At 37.9% G+C, this 23,261-nt stretch overlaps 1 protein-coding gene across 18 annotated transcripts in view; it reads left to right on the forward strand.

Moving 5' to 3' along the window:
* Positions 1-23,261, forward strand: part of dysf (dysferlin, limb girdle muscular dystrophy 2B (autosomal recessive)) — a 78,775-nt gene that overhangs the window by 31,711 nt on the left and 23,803 nt on the right. For 9 of the 18 annotated variants that reach the window (XM_089129659.1, XM_089129658.1, XM_089129649.1 and 6 more), the window contains 13 exons: positions 622-795; positions 2,973-3,060; positions 3,150-3,227; positions 8,615-8,796; positions 9,700-9,837; positions 10,270-10,299; positions 10,805-10,840; positions 10,963-11,004; positions 13,592-13,693; positions 13,856-14,017; positions 14,719-14,884; positions 15,217-15,290; positions 22,290-22,352. In XM_089129659.1, coding sequence (XP_088985785.1) covers positions 622-795; positions 2,973-3,060; positions 3,150-3,227; positions 8,615-8,796; positions 9,700-9,837; positions 10,270-10,299; positions 10,805-10,840; positions 10,963-11,004; positions 13,592-13,693; positions 13,856-14,017; positions 14,719-14,884; positions 15,217-15,290; positions 22,290-22,352 — 1,335 coding nt within the window. The remainder of the gene's footprint in view (positions 1-621; positions 796-2,972; positions 3,061-3,149; positions 3,228-8,614; positions 8,797-9,699; positions 9,838-10,269; positions 10,300-10,804; positions 10,841-10,962; positions 11,005-13,591; positions 13,694-13,855; positions 14,018-14,718; positions 14,885-15,216; positions 15,291-22,289; positions 22,353-23,261) is intronic. The other 9 variants (XM_039658817.2, XM_089129655.1, XM_039658808.2 and 6 more) reach the window with 5 other exon arrangements.

The raw sequence follows: 23,261 nt of genomic DNA on the forward strand, positions 1-23,261 counted from the left end.
CTGTGGTGATACTTTCATTATTTGAGTAGAAAGTTTAAAAGAACATCATTTATTTAAAATGGAAATCTTTTTTAACATTACAGATGTCTTTATACTGTCACTTGCTTAGAAGTATTAATTTCTCACTTACCCCAAACTTCTGAATGGTACTGTATTATTTCTGCAATTACATTTTTATGAAACCAAATGCCATCTTCAAACAAATTAATGTTTGCAAATTTGTATACTTATTAATAAAATGTTACTAGTTTTGCTTGAAACGTGTGCTAATAATAGATAGATTATTATTATTATATAATATGTAGTAATATATATTTTTGAAGTGTCCAAAAAAATTTTGGGTTACTACAGTATGAGTAAAATCAGTTGTCCTCATGGTGGCACTCTTTAAGCACAGAATTAGAAACATTTCTCTTGTGGCACCTCCCGTCTTTCTACTGTATTAGATAACTTTAATTCCTCACTAATCTGAAAAAGCTCATGTCTGCTATTTGTCTTTTTTAATGTTTATTGCACTGTGCACCACTGGATAGGATCATATAGAACATGCAAATGAGAAAAATGCTTTAATTCAATCCGGTTAAATGATGAGTCTTTTTCTTTGTGCTCACTCTTCTACAGCAGCGTCCGGACGAGTCGGAGCGTGAGGGCTGGGAGTATGCTTCTTTATTTGGCTGGAAGTTTCACCTGAAGCAGAGGAAGACGGACGCCTTCCGGCGCCGGCGCTGGAGATGTCGTATGGAACCATTAGAAAAGACAGGGCCGGCGGCCATCTTTGCCTTGGAGTGTTCGCTGGTAATGAGTGTTGACTATTTGAGTGATGTGGACCTGGAATTGGGGGTGAGATTTAGAAGGAGAGACAGTAATGGAAGGAAAGGAAAAAGGTCGGACTGAATCAAACGAAGGCGAGATGCAATTTAGACAAGGCAAAGGCGAGAATGGGTGTGGAGGGCTTTGAGTTTGGACGAACCGGAGGTGCTGAGAGAGACTGGGCAAGCAAAGTGGAATCAGTCTGGTAAAATAAGGGCATCATGGGATATCATTTACAGGGAGACAGAGATGGAGCAGTGAGTGTGAAGGACGGTGAATGTATAAAGCCTAGTTAGTATGCTTATTCTTTTACTCATAGTCTGGTCCACTGGGTCCATTGTTACGGGTCTATTCCAGGCAGCTTTGGCACAAGATGTCATGTGGGCTTGGCTGAGTTGAGAATTGAGAGTTGATGAGGGTCTGGAACGGATCCATTGTGCAAGTAGTGCCTTACAGAGGTGAACTAGATGATTCCCTTGCTCTGCCTTCTGGGGCACCTGAAAATTCAGATCCATAGACATCAATTAATCACATCAAATGCTTAATTTAGTCATTTTTCAATTATTTCCATATGATATAGCGTGTTTAACCTCATTTTAAATCCTGCTCTTCCTGTATCTTGAGCATATGCTGTTAATTTACATGGACTGTCCGAATGAGCCGATTCATTGGAATAACTTGCCAAAGTTTCATATGAGAGAAAGTCTTAGAAATAATCAGACTTTTACCTCTACATTTGAGAGATATTACTATTTACAGTGAACCATTAACTAAGATGAATCATAATACAGTATCCACCACAATATAAATGAGATAGAGAGCAATTCATTACAATTAATTCACTACTAAATATGAGAGAGTCGTTTAGGATGAACCGATTCACTAGAATTACTGTGACTTTCCACCACTACAGATAAGAGAGAGATTGGTTTAAGATGAACTGATTCACTTCAATTAATCAGACTTTTCTCTGCTACATATGAGAGATAGAGTTATTTAAAGGGATACTCCACCGTTTTTTCATATATTAAACTATGTTATTCCCTTAATAGCACTTAACTAGCCCAGGATCCAAGCAAAGAAGTGACCAAACACCTCCATGTTTTCCCTATTCAAATACAGTTACACAAATAGTGTAACTCGACCAGGAATGGTGACGCAAAATAAAGCATTGCCCTTTTCTAAGCGTCTAAATTGCGCTTCGAGAACTTCGACTCAGCATTTCTGTGCTTTCCGCCATACATTATACAGTAGTTATCCACTTTACACGCTTAGAAAAGCGCAATGTTTTATTTTGCATCACCATTCCTGGTCGAGTTACACTACTCATGTAACTGTATTTAAATAGGGAAAACGTGGAGGTGTTTGGTCGCTTCTCTGCTTGGATCCTAATGAGACGAGAGAGGTATGTATCATCTTGTCTTAGTTAATGGAATAACTTTGTTTAATATGGAAAAAGAACGGCGGAATATCCCTTTTAGATCAACCTATTGCCCAACTCACTAGAATGATTTACCCTTTTTGCCACCTCTACATATGCAAGAGAGATAGGATGATTTGATTAACTACAACGAATCAAACTTTTCACCGCCACATATGAGAAACCGAAAATCAGGTTCGATTATCAGCTTGCTTGGCAATGTGACATTAAAATAGGTTTCAGTGGATGGGTTTGCGCTACACCGCTACTCGTTGGAATTGGATTTTAGAGGGCACTTTGGAGTGTGTGTTTCTTTTCTTTTTTTCCCTCCAAAACCATACAAGTGTATTGGGTTATGTAAATATTGTGAGCCACAAATGACATAGCATTTTCATTTTGGTTAAGAGACATCATCAGGCATTTTATTCAGAGAAGATCAGGATTTTTGTATGTGTCAAAATGATATTTGAGAGTCTTTGGGTGGTGATGTAATCTTTTCATGCCAGTGGTTTGCGGTGCATATACAGTTGTTCTTTCCACAACTGACAGCAGTTATCATTAACACATACTCTGTTTACCCTTTTGGTCGGAATATTATGATATTTGATCCAACATGAATGCCTTGTCTTGTCTGAATGCCAAAATGTTTGAGTCTACTGTTTAGGTTGAAGGAACATAATCTGTCTCACAGTGTGTGTGTTTGTGTGTGTGTGTGTGTGTGTGTTGTTTTTTTTTTCAACAGAGCAGTGTTACTGATGAGAAGAATGACGATAGGTCAGTTACAACAACCTTTGGTGTCAACCGCCCAACCATCTCCTGCTTCTTTGATAGTAAGTTGAACATGCCGGTTTTCTCTCTTTATTTAAAATAATGACAGATGACTAAAACTACACTGCCATCCTGCTTCTTGATTCTTCAGATGGGACCTTGTATCATTTGCGATGTTACTTGTATCAGGCCAGAGACCTGCTGGCAATGGATAAAGACAGTTTCTCAGGTGAGCATACCAACTATTACAAACATATCAAGGTTTGTGTAAATCATGGTTGTGCACAATTTAAATTCAATTTTTAATGTTCTTTAAAATTTAATATATTTTAAAATGTTATTTATCCCTGTGAAGCTGAATTTTCAGCATCATTACTCCAGTCTTCAGTGTCACATGATCCTTCAAAAATCATTCTAAAATGCTGATAATACTTTTGTCATGATTTTTTGATGAATAGAAAGTTCAAATGAGCAGCATTTATTTGAAGCAGAATTATTATAATACATTATAATTGTTGTTAACCTGAATTTTGATACATTTAATGTACTCTTGCTGAACAACAAAAGCATTAATTAAAAAAAAAGAATCACAATGACTCCAAAACTTTTGAAGGGTAGTATATATTTTTGCTTTTTGCTTGAAAAAAAGAGAAATTAAGGAGCCATTTCATCAGCCCATCCTTGGTGACAATTCCAAGTTCAAAACCTAAGATATCAACAAAAGCTTTGGAGGTTGTTCAATTTTGTTGGCTATAATCTGATCAAAGCTATGTATACATTGTAAAAAAAAAAAAGAAAAAAAAAGGGCATATTCTGACAATAACATAGTGTTTTTCATTAAAACCGTAATATACTGTACACAACAAAGCATTATGGGCAGTAAAAGTACCAAGAAATGTATGCAGTCATTCATTTTGTAAAGCAGCTTTATCAGAATCTACATGTATTGCACTGTGACCTTTCATATCCCGAACTTGTGGTTATTTGGATATTTGTATGGATTCTGAGTAATATATTCTTCTGAATCCACTAATAGCATGACATTCAGACACACAGCAGGCATCGGGCGAAATCAGCCTTTTAAGACATTTACTACAATGCCACATGGCATGAAGAGCGCTTTGCTAGCTCCAATGACATTTTGTTCAAGTTAACATACAATAAGATGCATATTTCCAGGTCATGTGGTGACACAAATTGAGGTCAATGAGTAGTCCTAATGTGAAGCATATTGAGAGCAATAGCTTAACATGGCAGAATTATGATTTTATGATTTTCTGTTAAAAAAGGGTCAGTATTGCCTAGAATAATAGGAGCACTTTATAAATAACAAATTCATAAAAGTGAAGTCTTTTGAGAGTAAATGGTAGAGGAAACGTAACTGAGCTTACGTCAGAGGGGGTGAAATATTGTGCCTGGCACAGGCTGGGCCGAGGAAGTTTGGGTCAAGTATTGCCCAGAGAGAAGCAAAATGAAGTAGATTTACAATGGTGTCCATGAGAGAAGACGTTGGCAGTGAAGATGTAAAAAATGTCATTTGTATAGAAAAGAGGTGGTACTACATAAAGTAAAACAAATCAAGTCGGAGCCAAGGTCTAGTGCTTGAGTGCATGAGCTCTGATGCCGTTGCTCTTATGGATGAAGCAAGTTTGAATCTGGCTTGAAACCTATCCCATTTCTTTCTCTCCCCATCACATCCTGTCTTCTCTGAGCTTTAAAAGTGAAAAGCCCTGAAAACAATGAGACATTATGTGCTGAATTTGTTGCCGTTTTTCTTTTTGATTTAGTGGCGCTGATTCCTTATTTGCCAAGCTATTTTTTTTTTCACAAGAAATAATCTTCCATGATTTGTGTCCTTGGAAAGTATCAAGACAAATGGACAATGCATGCAATTTTTTATTCAAGATGCACATGTGACGCTTTGTCGGGTCAAAGGGACTTAAAGGAGTAGTTCACTTTTAAAAAATAACTTTTTCTGATAATTTACTCACCCCTATGTCATCCAAGATGTCCATGTCATTCTTTCTTCAGTCTAAAAGAAATTAAGGTTTTTGATGAAAACATTCCAGCATTTTTCTCCATATAATGGACTTTACTGGTAACCAAACGGTTCAAGGTCCAAAAGACAGTTTCAGTGCAAACTGCAAACTGTTCAAAGGGTTTTAAACGATTCCAGACGATGAATAAGGGTCTTTTCAAGCGAAATGATCAATTTTAAATCATTAAAAAACGATTTTTTTTTTAAATAACAAAGTTTAAGTTTTATAAGCTCAAATGGTCGCCTTGCTCTGTTCTGTGATGTGTTCGTGACTCTCCTGTTCGAACTCGTTTATCAAAATGAACAAATCTTTTGGTTCATTCAACGAACGAAATGAATTAATTGACTCGGAAAAAGAGTCCGAACAGGCATCACAGAACAGAGCAAGGCGACCATTTGAGCTTATAAAACTTAAACTTTGTTTTTTTAAAGCTTGATAAGACCCTTATTCATCGTCTGGAATCGTTTAAAGCCCTTTGAACAGTTTTCATTTTGCACTGAAACTGTCTTTTGGACCATGAACCGTTTGGTTGCCAGTAAAGTGCATTATATGAAGAAAAATACTGGAATGTTTTCATCAAAAACCCTAATTTCTTTTCGACTGAAGAAAGAAAGACATGAACATCTTGGATGACATGGAGGTGAGTAAATTATCAGCGAAAGTTTTTTTAAAAGTGAACTACTCCTTTAACTTCTGCTGGTCTTAACACATTCACAAAGTTATGTGGATAAACGCACACGTCAGGTGAAACATTCTCTGGTTTTGCAGTTGTACAAGTGTTTCTGTCTCCTCTATAATCATATCTTTATGCTGTATTAGCTATTGGTTATAGATTTTTTTGTTGTGGTTTTTCTACCTCTTTACAAGGAGAAGTTACTCAAAAAAATCCACAAAAGCTTTTTTTTTTTGTTATAGTTTTGTAGTGAATATTGTGGAATTGTTGTCAGATCCAAATAGTTTGTCATTCCAAAAGTTCTACAGTCAGCACCCTGCCTCCTGTGTGTTTGTTTATTGTTGGTTATTTTAATTAGTGTAATTTGAAAAAGTTATGGGGGAAAAAAACAGTAATGTAAATGTATTTTAGCCACCAATATGTGTAGCGTTCTCTGCTCTGTTTAAGCCATTCCACACAATTCCCCTCATAAATGTGCAGATTCCGTGTGGGCCTTGTTATTACCTTATATTAATATTACCTATTAATAAACATGAAGTGAGTTTTCATTCAAAATGTGACACTGATTGTTGATGTTGCCAAAAGCAGTCCCTGAAAAAGTCAAATATAAAAGAGCTTTCTTGGCAACACGGGAGCAGTATTTCACCCCCTTTAAACCATAGCGAGTGTTGCCATGGTCTAAAGCTCTAAGTTGTGGTAGTGAAATTTTTAACCCAGAGTGCTCCACATCATTAAAATGCAGGCAAAATACATCTGCTGGTTATCACCCATTAGAGATGTCTGGTATAAATATCCTATGCATGGAAAAACCATAGTCTAAAAATGGGAACAAAAGCGGACAAGGATGAAAAGAGACTTTAAGGTGGAGAAAGATCTGAAGTATATTGTTTTTTTTTGTTTTTTTTTGTTTTGTTTTTGTGAAATCCTGGAAATGTAGCTACCCAGGCCATGCCTTTTAAGGTTCATTCTGAACCCGCAAGCACAGATGAAAAAACATTGAGGATCCTTTTAAAAATACAGGCCTGGTATAAATCAGGCCAGTCTGGCGCTCTGATTACAAATCTACAAATAGTTTTGGGTCAGTCTCCTGATGCACAAAACCCAGCCTAGATCTTTTACAGGGTTCTGAGGTATGAGGAAAATGAATAAATCAAGCTCGAGGCAGAAATCACTTGTCCTTGGTGCGCTCGAGAAGGAGTTTGGTAAAGGGAAATGATCGATGGACCACAATATTTATAAAGGAGGGGAAAATGTAGAGCCGCATCAGTTATTTGGCTACTGGAGGAGGATTAGACGAAATCAGAGGTTTTTGCCAGGTGTATCCATCCGTCTATCTGTCTCTCTCCTGATTTTATTAAGTATTTATAACAGTTTTTATACATTCACAAAACAGATCAATTTAAAGGCTCACATGATATATACAAAGAGTATTTTAAACACTGTATAGTATTGATATATGGGAAATAATGCATTGCCAAAATCCTTTCCCTCTTTTCTTTGAGCATATCATTGTTCCCAAGGGTCATGCATCATGTTTGAGTCCTACACGTGGGCAGCCGTCGACATGTCCAGTCCCACAATGCCCTTGGGGGAGACAGTTTATTTACATTTCACTGTAAGCAGGCAGATTAGACACTGCCTGTGTTTATTTCCCATTGGCTCCTGGGTAACAGTGCACGCTCCCCAAAGCTCGTTTATCCCTTTGTTTATTTGAGCCACTGTGTTTGTGGGAAGTGGGAAGTTGTGTGTGCATGTGTGTAACTGGGCTAGTTTATTAAGAGCTGGGAAAAGTGTCTATTTCTCCCTCCCTAGTGAAACTATCCCACTGAGGCTGCTTTACGTCGACTGAAATAATAAACTTTGACTGTCCCTCCGATTTCTGGCTTTCCTAAGTAGTTGATGTCACTGCATTATTTTTCTACACACACACAATTGTTTGGAGGAATAGTTTACTTAAATAAAAAATATGCCATTGTTTCTCACCCTCATGTCATTTAAAATCTCATATGCTGTTATTTAATGCAGCTAGAAATCTGGAAGAATGTACAGTGTTTTCAGTGACCGTTCATAGTGACCACAGTACTTTTGTCATGCTCTAGAAAAGACAAAAAAGTAATCAACAATACTCGTGCGGTATGTTACTAGCGCTCTTTAAATCCCATTAAAACATTGGGTCAAATTCCAGTTTTGACAAAGATTTATCACTACAAATAACTCAAACAACATGCCATATTTGACAAGAAAATTGTCATTTGAAACCTAAAGATTTGCAATGACAATAACATAATTCTTTATTTTTGGGTGAACTCACTTAAACACTCACACATGCACATGCTTTTGCTAAATCACTCACTTTTTCCCGCCTTTGTCTGTCTCACAACCACACATTATCTTTCAGACATTACATAGACCAAAAATGGTCTCACCCTCCCTGCACCATAACTCAGGGTATCTCTGGTTCTTTTCACGTCCATAATTGATGTTATATTCTTGGCAACGTCACCCTCATTACAGAACCAAATAAAAACAGAAATACTTGTGTTTATTATGTTTACTGATGCATTGAAAGTCTTGTTCTGAGGAGAACGTACCGAACCACTGCCTCAGTCTTGATGGCAAACAGACTTCAATGAGTTGATGGCTGCACATCTTTCCCAAGTCTTGATGCAGTTCTTTCCATTGCGTTTATTCATCTATGTGGCAATAACCTCCATCTGACCTGCTGAAGCCTTTCTCGTTTCAGTTGACAGTTTAGATCTCGTTTTTGACAGTATACAAGTGCACATTACCCATGCTATTCCCACTCGGTGTGAACTTGCAGCTCATGCCATACTTCATCACTCATCCTGACATGAAAATGCGACGCAATTCAGTGACCTTTGATCTTTTTGACTCTTTGATTAGATCCCTATGCCATTGTGTCCTTCCTGCATCAGAGCCAGAAGACTGTGACTGTTCGGAACACACTCAATCCCACCTGGGACCAGACCCTCATCTTCTACGAAGTGGAAATATTTGGAGACCATCAAGTGACTGAAAAGAGCCCTCCGCACATTGTGGTGGAGCTGTACGATCAGGACACTTATGTGAGTTTTCGTTGTGTTGGTATGTGTTATATTATGAGCAGGTGTGTTTTTATGTCAAATTTGCCTTGCGTATACAGACTTTTGACCAGCAACTTATTCAGGTTGAGAACCGCCAACTTTGTCAGGTAGAGATCATCTGACCAAAGTTTTTATTTTTTTTATAGCAAGTCATTTCACTTAAAGTCATATTCATAATGCTAAGCAAGTACAGCTCTTATCTACTTGAATATGTTGATATGTTGACTACCATTTAACTGTTTGTCAAATGTACGTTTCAATTACGTTTATGAAGTAGAATGATTCAATTATTAATATCTGCCAATGATGGTATAAAAAATTGCTCTTCCCTGTGTTGTTATTGGTATGTAAAACTATTACCCATATTGGAAACACTTTATAATAACTGCACACTATTAATCATTAGTTAAGCATTAGTAAACAATTAATTCATAATTTATAAAGCATTACTAGGCATTAATAAGCAGTTTCTAAATACAGCTATTAATGCTTTATTCTTGTTTTAAAAGCATATCTATAATGTGTTTAATTGTAATTTCATACTTATTGATGATCAATTTTATAACTTCTAAATCAAGTATTGCAGTTATTTAAGAGTTGTCAAACAATATTGTTTTATATGCGGTTTAGGACCAGGTTAATGAAACCACAATAGACTAACACTGAAAACACTAATTCAAATAAAGTAATGTTAAGGGATTATATAACAGATAGGTAGACAGTTATGGATGTCAAGTTTGCTACCAAATGTTTCAAACCTAGCTGGAACCTGGCAAACTTTGACGAAACCAGTGTTTAGCTTTTCCGATGGAACGCTCCATTTTTTCCTCTGTTAACCTGGATTTGAAACTGAAAAATGCTTGACGAGTTTTTTGACCTCTACAGGGTGCTGATGAGTTCATGGGCCGATGTGTTTGCCAACCTTCAATGGTATCTCCTCGCCTCGCCTGGTATCCCATCCAGAAAGCTGGGAAGGCTGCTGGAGAACTGCTTGCTGCTTTCGAACTGATCCGTAGAGATAAAGTAAGAGGATTATCCATTCATAGTCATTACTGTGACTTGCATCATTGGCCTTCATTTTACAATTTGCAGTGATCCTTGTGAAGGTATCATCAGGTGTCATGATACCAAGGCCATAAAGAGCCATCATAATAATGATGATTGTGTGGGATTCTTTGCATCCATCCAGCACAGCTGTTGTCTGCAGCATCTCTGTTGAAAGAGATGCTTTTGTTATGAGTTTAACCCACAAGTGTTTACATGGCACATATCACAGCTTCTCCAGCACCACAGAGGAAGTTCAGTGGCTCCTTCACCCACGCAGTTGCATTTGTATGCATAGCGTCTGACAACATATGATTTAAAATTCAAAACCGCTCTCCGTTTTTATAGTGCCTCTGTGTACACATTGATGTGTGTTGAAACAATGTATTCATTTATTTTCTTTCTTCACAGCCTGCAGTCCATCACATCCCAGGTCAAGAGGTTAGTCGTATTTCTTTAAGTTTAATCCCTTCTGTTGTGTCATCTTCTCTAAAAAAAAAAAACATGCACAAACACGCACACATACTTTCTGTTCTCCTTTAAGCCACCGCTACTCCCTGTTCTCTCAGTCAGACACGATTGAGTAATTGGATAGAGCTGCTGTAAATGACATAAACGTCACTGTATCTGAACCGGTTTCACTAGCCCTGTCTGTTTGGAGACTGGCACCGCTCTGCAGCTCTTAGTTCAGGCGAACGGCCCTGTCTGGGCAATGCAGACAGCCAGGAGACTGATTGGAGATGCCAGTGGAGTTTAAGAGTGCCAGAGGCCCCACCCAATCCAGACCGGACCAGCTGGCATCTGTTAGAGTGGGATAATCACAGGGAAATTGAATTAAAGTGAACTTTTAGAGAACAGTCAAGCCACCCACCCACGCACACACACAAACAAATGCCCACACAGTAACACTTTATTTATTTGATTTTTCTTTTTCTTTTTTCCCTAGGGGGATATTTTACCACCCTCGCATATCATGGATGAGGTAAGTGTTGGTAAAGGATTCAGTGAATAGACAATGAATCTTGTTTGCAGTTGTCCCAGAGCATCTCTTTCCTGTTCTCTTGTTCATTTTTCCCCTCTCTGTTTATTTTGGGCATCTTCAAGCTTGTGCTTCCAGGCTTCCTCTCTGACAGTCAACAGCAATGGGTACAATTCAGCATGCACACACATACGCAAACACATTTTAATGTATTAAGCAGGAACTTTTGACTCAAAAACTCAACAAGAAACACAGGGCATGTGGTTCCACCATATTAAACCAGAAGGATTATAAAAGTCCTCTATAGCAGCCAAGCATCTCTTCTTTCATTATGGAAGATAGCTGGAACCAGTAGTTAGCTCCAAATTGACATTCCCACTGGTTTTCATTTGTCTGTAGATATGGGGTGTTAAGATCTACATTGTTTTGGGGTTTTTTTAGTCCTGGTGGGTAGATTCCTCCAGAACTCTATGTACTATGTACGCACCTCCTCAATTTTTATGAGGATCTTGTGGGAGGTGACTTGGAAATGTAGAGCCCTTTCTGATCTGTCTGTATTCCCAGCTTTCCTAACTACTGGATTCTACTTCATCTGCACAAAGATTTGTATTGTTCTGCAGTGGCATTTCAAAAAGAAACAAAGTGATGGGCTAATGGTGGAACTAACATGCTTCTATTAGAATGCATAATAGCTTCTCTTCATTAGATCCAAACACACTAGGGACTTAAACATACTGGACTAGTACATGTGCTTTTTGTCGCCAATAGTAAATGGAAACATTGGCAATACATGGAATATATGGCGATGAAACAGCCCGTTCTCATCCCAAGACGTCATCTAACTGACGCTTTTGACCATACGTCAACATCCGACGTTTTAGGGTACCCTTTAACGTCAGTTAGATGACGCTATCTAACCCTAAGCCTACCCCAGACCTAAACCTACATGCATCATCTAACTGACGCTAAAGGTAAAGCGTCAGTTAGATGACGCACTAGGATCGTCATCTAACTGACGTTAAAGGGTACCTTAAAACGTCGGATGTTGACGTATGGTCAGAAGTATCAGTTAGATGATGTCTTGGGATGAGAATGTGTTGGCTGAAAACAAGGGTTCATGGTCTTGCACTTTTCCTCTTTACTCCACTTTACTGTCCTTTTTTTTGCTTGAAATAACTGCATGATATTGTTATGATCTAGGAATGCAATTATCTTGAATGTCTGATATTAAAATTCTATAATATTTTGTCTAAACAAATGAAAAATCAAACACTAAATACTAAACTCAATTGTTTTAAATGCTACAAGTGAATGTAGGCATCACGGCATTATAATCTAAACAATTCCCGATCAAAATCAAGTTCTGCTCTTCATTTCTTGAAGCTGTTCGTCACAGTAGGGAAGAAAAGACTATCGCAACTTTTGTTTCATGTTGACTTTAATGGCGCTAAACCCGACGTAATGAAATTTTTTAACCATGGAGAAGTTTTTAGCCATGGAGAATTTAAAACATTACAGTTTGTCATGGCTGAAAGATATCTCCAAAGGTCCCTTTGCATAGAGCACCATTGTATTCAACAGTAGTGCCATTCATCAAACAATTACACTGGCTCAATGCAGTCCTGGCTAGTCATTGTGTGTGTGCTCATGTTCACTGTGGCGTGATTGCTAACTTCGATTGGCATGTAAAATTATGATGTTTGACTGCTATTAGTAACTAATTTCTTGTTTGTTTTCACACCCATTTTCAAATTTGGTGCGTCACGCAAGTGTACTTGTTGAGAAGAATGGAAACATAGTGTTTGTGAAGCTGATCCCTCTAAATGTAGTCTTTGTCTCCTTCAATTACAAGACGATAACATGGTTTTTGAAACTGTTAATGCATGTTTGCAATAAAACAAGAACTTATATAATATGTATACGTATATCGAAAAATCCTTAACAATGTTATTTTATTATTAATTATTTAGTTTTAATTTATGTGCTTTTGTAATTGTTATTAGTATTTTCTTAATATTACTGTTCAGGTTTAATTTATTTGTATTTCATTGTCATTTTTTTTATTATTATTATTTAAGTGTCTGCAGAAATGTAAAATTTTGTCTAATATTTGTCTTTTTTTTCAGTTATTATTTAAGTTAAATTAACAAACATTTTTTAATAGTTTTAGGTTTAGGCCGTGTGTCCACCAAAGCATATTTCCACGCGCCTTGCTTATTTTTTCAATTGTTTTCAATGGGAGTGCTGCGTTTTTTTAAACGCCATGAGCGAACGAGGCGCTGAGCGTTTTTTTTTTCACGCTGAAGCGCCGAGCGCCCAGTGTTTTTTACTGGTCGCTGAGAGTTGAAAAATGTTCAACTTTGGATAAAACGCAGCACTCATCACTGTCACTTTTTACCCACCCGTCCAATCAGAGTGGAATAGGGGCGGGACTAAACCACACTGACCAACTGTCACAACATTCTTTCTGTACAGTGACATCAACCAGCAGAGCTAACTGAACAAAATGGATGAAAAATATATTTTAGTATGAAACAAATTATCTGCGAAATCAGTTCCAAGTAAACTGTGCTGCGGATATTCTGTATCATATGAAACGTCTCAACGGAAAAAAACGTGGGCACGCCGTCTTCAGCAGAGCGTCTGGCGTTTTCAGCTGGCTAATAACGCTTTGGTGGACACACGGCCTTAGTTAATGATAATAACTCTGAACCTTATTGACTTTTCCTATTATGCTTTGCCCTTTATTGTTAGTCAGAGGACTCTGATTTGCCCTATCCACCACCACTGAGGGAACCTAATGTCTACATGGTGCCACAGGGGATAAAACCTGTCCTACAGCGCACTGCTATTGAGGTAAGCCCTAAACCTAATCTAGTTATCAATTTACAGTTTAAAAACACTTCTAGCACAATATAGACTTGATTTCACCTTACCCTTACGAAATCCTATTTCACTTTTATGATTACTTTAGGCCTTTGCACGTGACGTGACAACCTTTTAACCTTTAACTCTTAGATACTGGCGTGGGGTTTGCGTAACCTGAAGAGTTTCCAGCTGGCCACGGTGACATCTCCCAGTCTTCAGGTGGAATGTGGAGCAAGTGTGGTTCAGTCGTGCGTCATTCGAAATTCTAAGAAGAACCCTAACTTTGAAGTCAACACCCTCTTCATTGATGTCGTAAGCTCTGGATTTTGATCTGTTAGTTATTTTCTACGCAATTTTGTTGCAATAAAGCAGGTGCCGTTATAACTCAACTTTAATGTGCTTTCATCAAGGATGAATACAAAAATACTCTATTGTACTCTGTCAACCTATTGTAACTATCAAAGGTTAATAGTAAATACAGTTGACCTTTGTCTGAGCCCCTCTTCAGAGATTCTTCATGTAAAAAACAGTTAAGATATCAATTTTTTTTTTTGTTACAGCATACTGCTAACCAGTTGTGACAGACTTATATACAATGTGGTCATGGTGTCCTTCACATGGTGGATGTTTCATGAGTGATGACTGGCACAGTAACAATGTTCCCCAGCAATGAGCGTCAGTTCTTAATTCTTAAACGTAAGATAGTTTGGATTCCGTTCCAATACTCATCTAAGACTGGGAGGCATCGCATGGAAAGAATGCTGAATGATTGGGAAAGTTATTTGCACTGTCAGTCGTGGTCAGTCCTGTGCCATTCCATGTCATGTTTGACTCAGTTTAGGGTGTCAAATACATCCACAGAGGACGAGAGAGAGGGAGGAAGGTTCTTTGGAATAACAACTGAAATGGAGATATAAACAAGTCATTATGTTTCAAGTTAAAAGTTTGGACGTCTTACATCTCTTTACTGTATGTTCACATCTTTGCCCTTCATAATCTCTCCTACACTCTAGCGACTACCCAAGGAAGAGCTCTACATGCCCCCATTGGTCATCAAGGTTATAGACAACCGACAGTTCGGCAGGAAGCCTGTGGTGGGCCAGTGCACAATACACTCACTGAATGACTTTCGCTGTCTGTCAGAGGACCTGGAGAGAGACCCTACAGAAGAGGAATTTGGTGAGGAAATAAGAAACCATATTGGTCCTAACTGCTCATCAAAATATACTGTATTAGAATTATTGTAAACACAACAGATACATTTAAAGGTATGTGTTTTCTGCCAAGGGAATACATCATATCATATTGGATAAAAGTTGATCTATTTTGAGCTTTTGTTTAGGACTGGATATGAGAACTGGTTCTGATTCAGAACCATTAGAAAAATGCAATATTTTCTTGATTTCTCCTTGGTTTCTTTAACAGTTTCGAGTGTGCATTGTTCTAATGATGTAGTTGAAACACTTTATACTTTATGCGCACAGTATTTTATGGTATATTTTCATCAACAGAGGAGATTGCTCACACCCCTAGAGATGAAGTTCTGGTTGATATCGATGACAAGGAACCTCTCATTCCTGTACAGGTATGATCTGTCTTTTTACCTGCAACTTAAAATATCATTCTTCTTCTTTAGCTGATTGCCTAGGTGACATGTAGTGCTGTATCCAGATCTCTTTGAGAAAATGGCTTTATAGCAGTCATTATTCATAGACATATACACTAGACCTCACCTTGGCTACGGCAGTTCATTGGAACGAATGCGTCAATAGAGCCGCCATCTTGAAACAGACGAGCCCCTCCACTTTAATGCATCAGCGTCAATAAAGTAGACACAGGTCTAACGGAAATAAAATCACCATAAATCATCATGAATCCGATTTTTCTTGTTTTTTTGGTTTGTTCCAACGGTCAGACATGTATTTATCATTGATTCCAGAAAGAAAAAATTATTATTATTTTTTTTAAAAACATTCTTCCTAGTTCAGATTTCATCCGTGAACATCATACGCTGCACAAAAGTCCACCACCATCAATGAATTCGACGTAAAGGCAGAGATAGCAGCGTTACCTAGCTACTTCCTATGACAAGACCCCTGTTCCAAGATGGCGGCGGTTTTGACGCATGCTTAGAACCCCAAGGTGAGGCCTAGTGTATATGTCTATGGTCATTATTAACCAGGGGACCTCAGCGAAAATCTAAGGGAGCCTCAAAATATCATTTAAATTAATAAAATGAAATATCTCCTTGGGCATGTTATACATTTGATGATTATACTTTTTCCTTGTTTTGCCAAGCTCTGAAATATTTTATCTGGTACACGTAAAAATCTTTATTCTTATACTTTTCCCAGTAAATCAGGAACAACTTGAAAATACATGTGGTCTTTGAATATTGTTGTGGACAATGCAGTCAAAAAGTTGAGAACCATTGCTTTATAGCTATGAATACACATTTTATTCTTGTCTGTTATGATGTTAATCCTCTGGGCTGTTAGTCAGTAGCTCATTCGTCACATAGCTTGGGTTTCTCCAGGTTTCCTTTAGAGCCTTGTTAGAGTATGATGTATGCTGTCATGGCAAGGTTAAGCACTTCTGAGTATACACACCACTTTATAAGGTCTTCTAGGGGTAGTTTTCTCCATGCCTTTAATGGTGGAATTAAAGTGTGATTCTAGTTGTGAAACATGACAATCACATCCTGTCCATTATAAAGTCTGGGTTACGGCATTGCCCCAGAGGGACACAATGTCTGTGGCACGAAAAAAAAAGTGTGGCTTTTGTAGACTAGTCAAAGGCTGCCTCTTGAAGGATTGAGAGACAAGATTGCAATGGGCATCATAGTATTGCCTTTAATTCAATTAGGTATTAGTAGAAATGCTGTTTCTAAATCTAGTTTTAAATCTATTACTTGAATTTACTTTTAGACGATGATTTCAATATGAGATATTGGCAGAACTAGCTTGTAATGTTGCTATGGTGCCATGTTAGTTAACTTTAGGCATAATTGGGTGTGTGTGAGATGAAATCATGAATTCAGTAACATGATGGAATACTGTTTGGCACTAGTGTGTACGATGAAGGTTTACACCATCTTGAGACAATGACATGCTTCGCTTTCTGAGAAAAGAGAGGCCAACTTTAATGACGTCTCCTCGAGCTGTCATCAATTCCCTCTCATAACTACGACCTAAAAATACTCCCAATAAATAAATAAAAACAACATTAAAAAAATTATCAAGGGGGATTTGGAAAATTGAAAAATGTTTCCATGTCTCAGCTTTAACCTCTCAACCTTTTTTTGTTCTGTGAAAGAAAAACTAGTCTAGAATATCATTTTCGGGCCGGCATGGCCCACTTAGTTTCCTTGGAAATGCATCGTACTCGCAAACGGCAGTTTATTTAGGTTTTTGACCTTCCAGCCTGGCTGGCAGTGCTTCCCTGTGGATGTGAGACGTTCTGTTGTATGCAGAGTGGAAAGAGGAATACTTCACGCTTGCCCTTTTGAGCTCAGTTTTATAAGCCCACGCCCAGCTCTAGTTAAGAGTCATTAATGGGGATTTTTATTCTTCTGCACTTGCTACCTTTTCCATTGATCTAATCTGAGAACAAGATTCAATTTCTTAGTATTCCACTGTATGCGACAAAGTATTTTTTTTTTTACCTGCAATGTCTTGCCTTAATTTGTTCTACTTGTAACCCAATGATGAACCTGAAATGGTATGTAACGTGCACTGTCTAAACTCTCAAGGCGATTCAGATGGCATCATTGGGCACGCCATTTGTGGTTTTAATGAAATCAGTTGAATAGTTACGAAATAACCACATGTTTGACTTTGAAAATGTATTGCTGAATACTCAGTAAACATCCCCTCCAGTTCTGCTCCTGCTTTCAGATGTCTCTTGATCACTGCACTATGGGCTTGATTTATAAATGTGGATTTTTATGGGGACTGCCATCCAAATGGCTTTTTCTTGCTAACATAAATAAAAGAGGGACCACAACCACAGTCATCTGTGGTAGAATCCCCAATTACCCTAATTTTTGTCTATCAGAAATGTTTAATAGAATATAAGAAGTGAAGGAACTGTGGGAAAATGGTTATGTTAACTGTTCATTTTTATAAAGAAGGTCTACTGTTTCACAGGTTTGCATGCTCATCTCATTTTGTTTTTGCTTGAGGGTGTAGTTGTTGTTCTTTTGCGCATGTATGAAAATTTGATTAGCAGTTTCGGCAGCTCATCTTCTTTTTACGTATTCTGTTTACAGCATTCATAGAAGTCTCAGGTTCCTCCAGGGTGGTTTTGACATACAGTAGCACGGTCTTTCGTACCGGCCGGCTGCACTGGTTCAGAATAAAGTTTCAGAGGTCTATCACACTAGAAGGAAAAGCAATTTGATCCATGAGCCACAATCCCGCATGACTTCTAGCATTCCAGTGGGAGCCTGTGGCTGCTATGATCCACTCATGAAACCAGGAAAAGCCAAAGAGGAAAATATGAGCGTTTCTATGCGGCTACTGTTTGGAACCCGATTGCCGTAAATGGTCTGATATTCCTTCTTGCCTGGAAGGGGGAAGGTTTTGAGATGATAACGTCTGTGTGAAGCTGCTCATCGCTGGCTTTATAGGTGGTTTTTTTTTTTACTCGCGTTCTCAGTGAAAGTGTCAATGAATGCCATTAGGAACAGACTTTCTGATGCTCACTGGTAAATTACTAGACGTGAGTCAAATGTTAAAAGCTTTCCTACATGAATTCAACTGACACGGTCCAGATACCCTACATAGGGCTATGTTCAGTGTTCTTGTCTTTTCAAACATGTGCTTGTTTCTTGTGTTTCCTTTCAGTTTAGTCTTGTTAATTAACTTGTTAGTTGCCTTAGTTAATAATGAGTTTCAGCTGTGTCTAATTTAGATGCCTTTGTTTGTCTGTTTGTATTATATCTGTTTTTTATTTGTTGAACATCAATTACAATTTTCCCTTAGATGGGTTTGGAAGTTTTTTTGTATTTGTAATTCAGGGAACAGACACAGTCTCCTTATGATGATATCTTTGTGAAAGAGTCTTGATGTGATGGGATTTATCTGACCTTGGTGACGTGAGACTGCTGGCAGACGGTCAGTTTAGCCAGTCTGTCTGCTTCCTGACCTGAGCCCAAGATTGTCATGTTTGAGCACTAAGACACTCTTAGGAGAAATGGTTCTATTTAGAACCAGAAATGGTTCCATCCCCCACTTCATATATGGAACTCCAAAATGGTTCTATATAGAACCATTTTTTTTTGGTAAAAGGTTCTATTGGCCAAGTATGGAACCCCAGGGTTCTATATAGAACCCAGAGGAACCCTTTTTTTAAGAGTGTATAGAACCTTTTAGGGGTTCCAAATACGAAGCACTGATAGAACCTTTTAAAGTTCTATATAGAACCTTTTCTTCTAAGAGTGTGTGCCATATCACTAGACAGACAATTGTATAGTCCCACTAAATTATGCTAGATCTTGATAGGTGTATCCCCCAAAGCCGTTAGCACTCATAACTGGCCTCCAATTGCAACATGCAAATTGCATGTCTACAGACAGCGTGTGTCAGTGGACTTAAATATATTGGGATTTTTTTCTTTATTCCCCCTTAAGCGTTATAATGTAATTTATTCACCTCTAATGCCTTGTATTTTGTGTTTGGTGGTGTACAGAGTGGTACATCAAGCTGGTCTGAACTCCCCTGTGCATTAAATGAAACTCGAACCCCATCATCTCCCCAAAGACTTTACTTTGGCTTGGCCCAGACCCGGACTATTCCCTAGCGGTCTCATAAAAAACGCTCTCTGGATCAGGTTCGTCACTTAAAGCAGGTTTTTGATGAGGCCAAACACAACCTCATAGGGGAAAGTAACACCAATCCAGCGGCTTTGTGGATTTGCCACGGTTTTGAGTGGGTTAAACGATATACTTCAGAAACATGGCGCTAAAAGCAAGTGCCCATGTAGAGGAGCTTTGAAGAGGTTTCTGAGGTTAAACATGTGGGAGAACTACTGAAAAGGTTTGATTTTGATCCTACGTCTCGGTGGCTTCGCCCAAAGCCCTTTAGACAGCGAGAGTCAAACAGCCCTACTAATGTGTGTACTTCAAAATGTTCTGTAATGCAACTCCTCTAGTTGGAGGACAACAGCAAACAAAGCAGCCTGGTCCTAATTAGCTGTTCTACTGAGTATCTGCGTGGAGTCCTCTCTCTCTTGTTGTATTTATTATGCCCTGGCACTACACAGCAAAAGGCGCTGCGAGGGTTCAGTCCTCCCTCTGATGTGGTAAGTCCTCGTCTTGGGCAACTGCATCCCCCCGCTCCTGGCTGCTCACCACCGGCGCCACAATAACTGCCAGCCCCTACCCCCACACCTCCCCTGCTAGGGGTCGACTCTGGGGGAACAAGAGTGCTCGATGACAGGCCTTCGTGACCAGGTCCCTGTTTATGAGCAGCCAGTCTGATGGCCTGTTGAGCTACATTTTTGTGACTTTCTTGGAAGAGTCTGCATCGACAGTATGAACTGTCCTTATTAGAACAGTTAGCCAGTTTATTTGATGATGTTTAACATCACATCCAGCATTCTTGATTGTATTTAGATTGCGGTGTAAAAGAGTAAGCTTGATTTCACATAATTTCTGCAGGATGTGGTTACTGCATGGGAAGACACAGCTCTGGCACTGCTCTGCTGTTTGTAACACCAGCCTACCATAGCGTTGTAATCACTCATACCATGTGCACCAGAATACAGAGGAATCAGAAATGCTCCTCATGATTAGCATGTGACAGATGCGGTGAGGTAATGCGATCTCCCAGGCTCATCAGGATGAGATGTGTAAAATTGCTCTGCATAAAATGCTTTTAGCTAAAGCTGCTGTTTTTCGCAACACATTTTTGGATTGGATTACTTCTCATGATATATGTATATATATAATTTATCTATTGTATAAAATATCACCAATTCACACAAGATCAATGTTATTGTAGTATTATTTGCATACTAATCGATTTTATTAATATTTTAATATTTATTTTTATATTTTCATTTTAATTCAAATTTCGTTTTTTTACTATTTATTCATTTATTTATTACTATTTAGCTTTATTTTAGGTTTATTTTAGTTAGTTTTTATTTATTTCCAGCTGGTAATTTTTTTTTTTTTAAATTTCAAAAGATATATATATTTTTAAAATCTAATATTTACATACATTTTTTAACAAAGATGTTTTTAATAGTTTTTAAAAAATAATAATAATTACCCTATAGAGATAGGTGTGCCACCTATTTATTGCCATCTAACTTCTAACATCTAACTCTATAATTCTAAGCAAGCAAGATTATAGTGTGGATCCACAAAACAAGACTGTATTCGTCTTCTGATTGTATGCACTGAACCAAGACATCCGTATGATCGTTCGGGACAAATACATGACCCAAATTTTGACCCCAGACTTTAACAAACAATTATAATAAAGCTTTTTATTCTCCATGTAACAGCAGAACTGCTGTTGTTATATTTTGCATGATATATTATCCTTTTGAGGGGAGCATTTGTTGAGATAGATGTACATTTAATTATATTAAATGTTTGTCCAGTGCATTTTATTTATTACAACACATTTCATAATGTGTACAGGGACAAGTGTCTTTAAAACGATACTGCTACGCTAGGTTATTGTTACTCCTTGGAGAGCTCTCTCCTCACAATTGAATTATTTTATTCCATTGTTCAGTCCGCAAAATGCATTTTCACGCATGTTGTTTTATGGCTGGTGTGCTGCTTTCGCTGCAACACATTCCTATTGAAAACAATGGTTTTATTTAGCATTAGGAGGCACAACGCTATGCGTGTTGTGTTGTGTCTGCAGCTAATTAGCGTTAACGCTTACATTGCAGCATGAACTCATCCTGCTCTAGAGTCCCTCATCTGTTAGAGCTATTATTGGGGAAATAAACCCACTTTTGAGTCCCATCCAGGAAAAACAACAATCCTGGGGTGTCATTCTTCATCAGGGAATCACATTTCATGGTCCTGACCTTGGTAATGATTTATCTATCAGCTAGAAACACAGTCCTGTCTGAGTGCACAAACCGCAGGTTAGAGTCAGAGCGTTCGGTATGGTTGCCATCTGCACCTCATTGACGCTCTCAGTTGCATCTTAGTCTGGGAGTTCCAGACCTGCTGGCGATCCAATCCACTGTCTGCTCCGTAATATATGCTGTCATCTAACGTCATCCATATATTCTGCTGATCTAATGTGTTGCTCTGTTTTCATGTCATTTCTTATTATGCTATAAAAAAAATCTCATCACAACTACGGCCAGGATTGAACTGTTGGCTGGTAGAGTGTGGTATAACATGTGTAGTAGTTCAGTTAGATTTGTCTTGATAAGGTTATTTAATATTATACGTTCCAATTATAACGTCAAACATTTATACACTGTTTTGCATTAGACTTTGAATAGCGAAATTGAAAGAGTGCACGTTTTTGAAAGGGTGTTGATTAGCAAATGTAGGGTGTTTACTAACATTAACCAAGTAACCAATGCTTCTGGTTTATAACAGGCAGATGGCACCAGCTCTGCCATTATTAACATCTCGCCTTCTCAGTCCAGCCTCCATGTATACGTATGTATGACATCATCACCTATTTTCACATCTCTTTCCATTTCTCTTTAACCTTCATTTCCACATGTGACTTGGTCATTGAGTGTATAATGGTATGGTTTGAGTCCAGGGTTTCTTGCCCTCGTGTGAAATAATATTCACAGCTAATAAACTTATTTTTTGTCTCTTTATGTGTTTGCGGCTCATGGCATGTCACCTTTATTCAGTCAGAATAGCTGTGACAAAGTCAACAAGCGGAATACACATGCGATGTGGCTTGTGCCCTGTGCTGCATGCCCTTGGTGTATGACGATGCATGGACAAGTGACATCACCCAGACCAAGGTCTGACATTTTCACAGAGTTTTACCAAACAATATGACAAAATAGATATCAAGATGAATTCTCTTAAAACAAGTCTCAATATCAATAAGCCATTGTGCTTCTCACTTAAGTTTTATCTTACTTTAAGGATGTTAAGAGATTTTTTTAAGATAATATTTAAATATTTCACCTCAAAATTCTGTCATTTACATTTTTCGTAATTGTAGTAGTTTAGTAGTTTATTTCAGTTAGTTGCTAAGGCAGCATTTCTAAGGTTTTTTTAAGGTTACGTTTCCACAAATGATTTTTAATAGTAAACAATAGCACTGATTCCACAGAAAAAAAATTACATTTTTATTTTACTGTGACTTTCTCTGTAAGACTTTTGTACTTTATTTTGTAGAGCTATACAGAGTACAGTACTACAATTGCAATTTTAAGCAATTGTATTTGCATAATATATCTACTGCAGACACTGTAATGTAAAGTACACATGGACAAAAATATGTGGACACTCATTCATCATTCCCACAGCATGTTCCAAGCCTTCTCAAATTATTGAAATAGGAAGACAAACTCCCTGTCAATACCCATAGTTTTGAAATGA

This window comes from Pimephales promelas, chromosome 1, assembly GCF_988280905.1.
Source record: "Pimephales promelas chromosome 1, fPimPro1.hap1.1, whole genome shotgun sequence".
NCBI classification, from domain to species: Eukaryota; Metazoa; Chordata; class Actinopteri; order Cypriniformes; family Leuciscidae; genus Pimephales; species Pimephales promelas.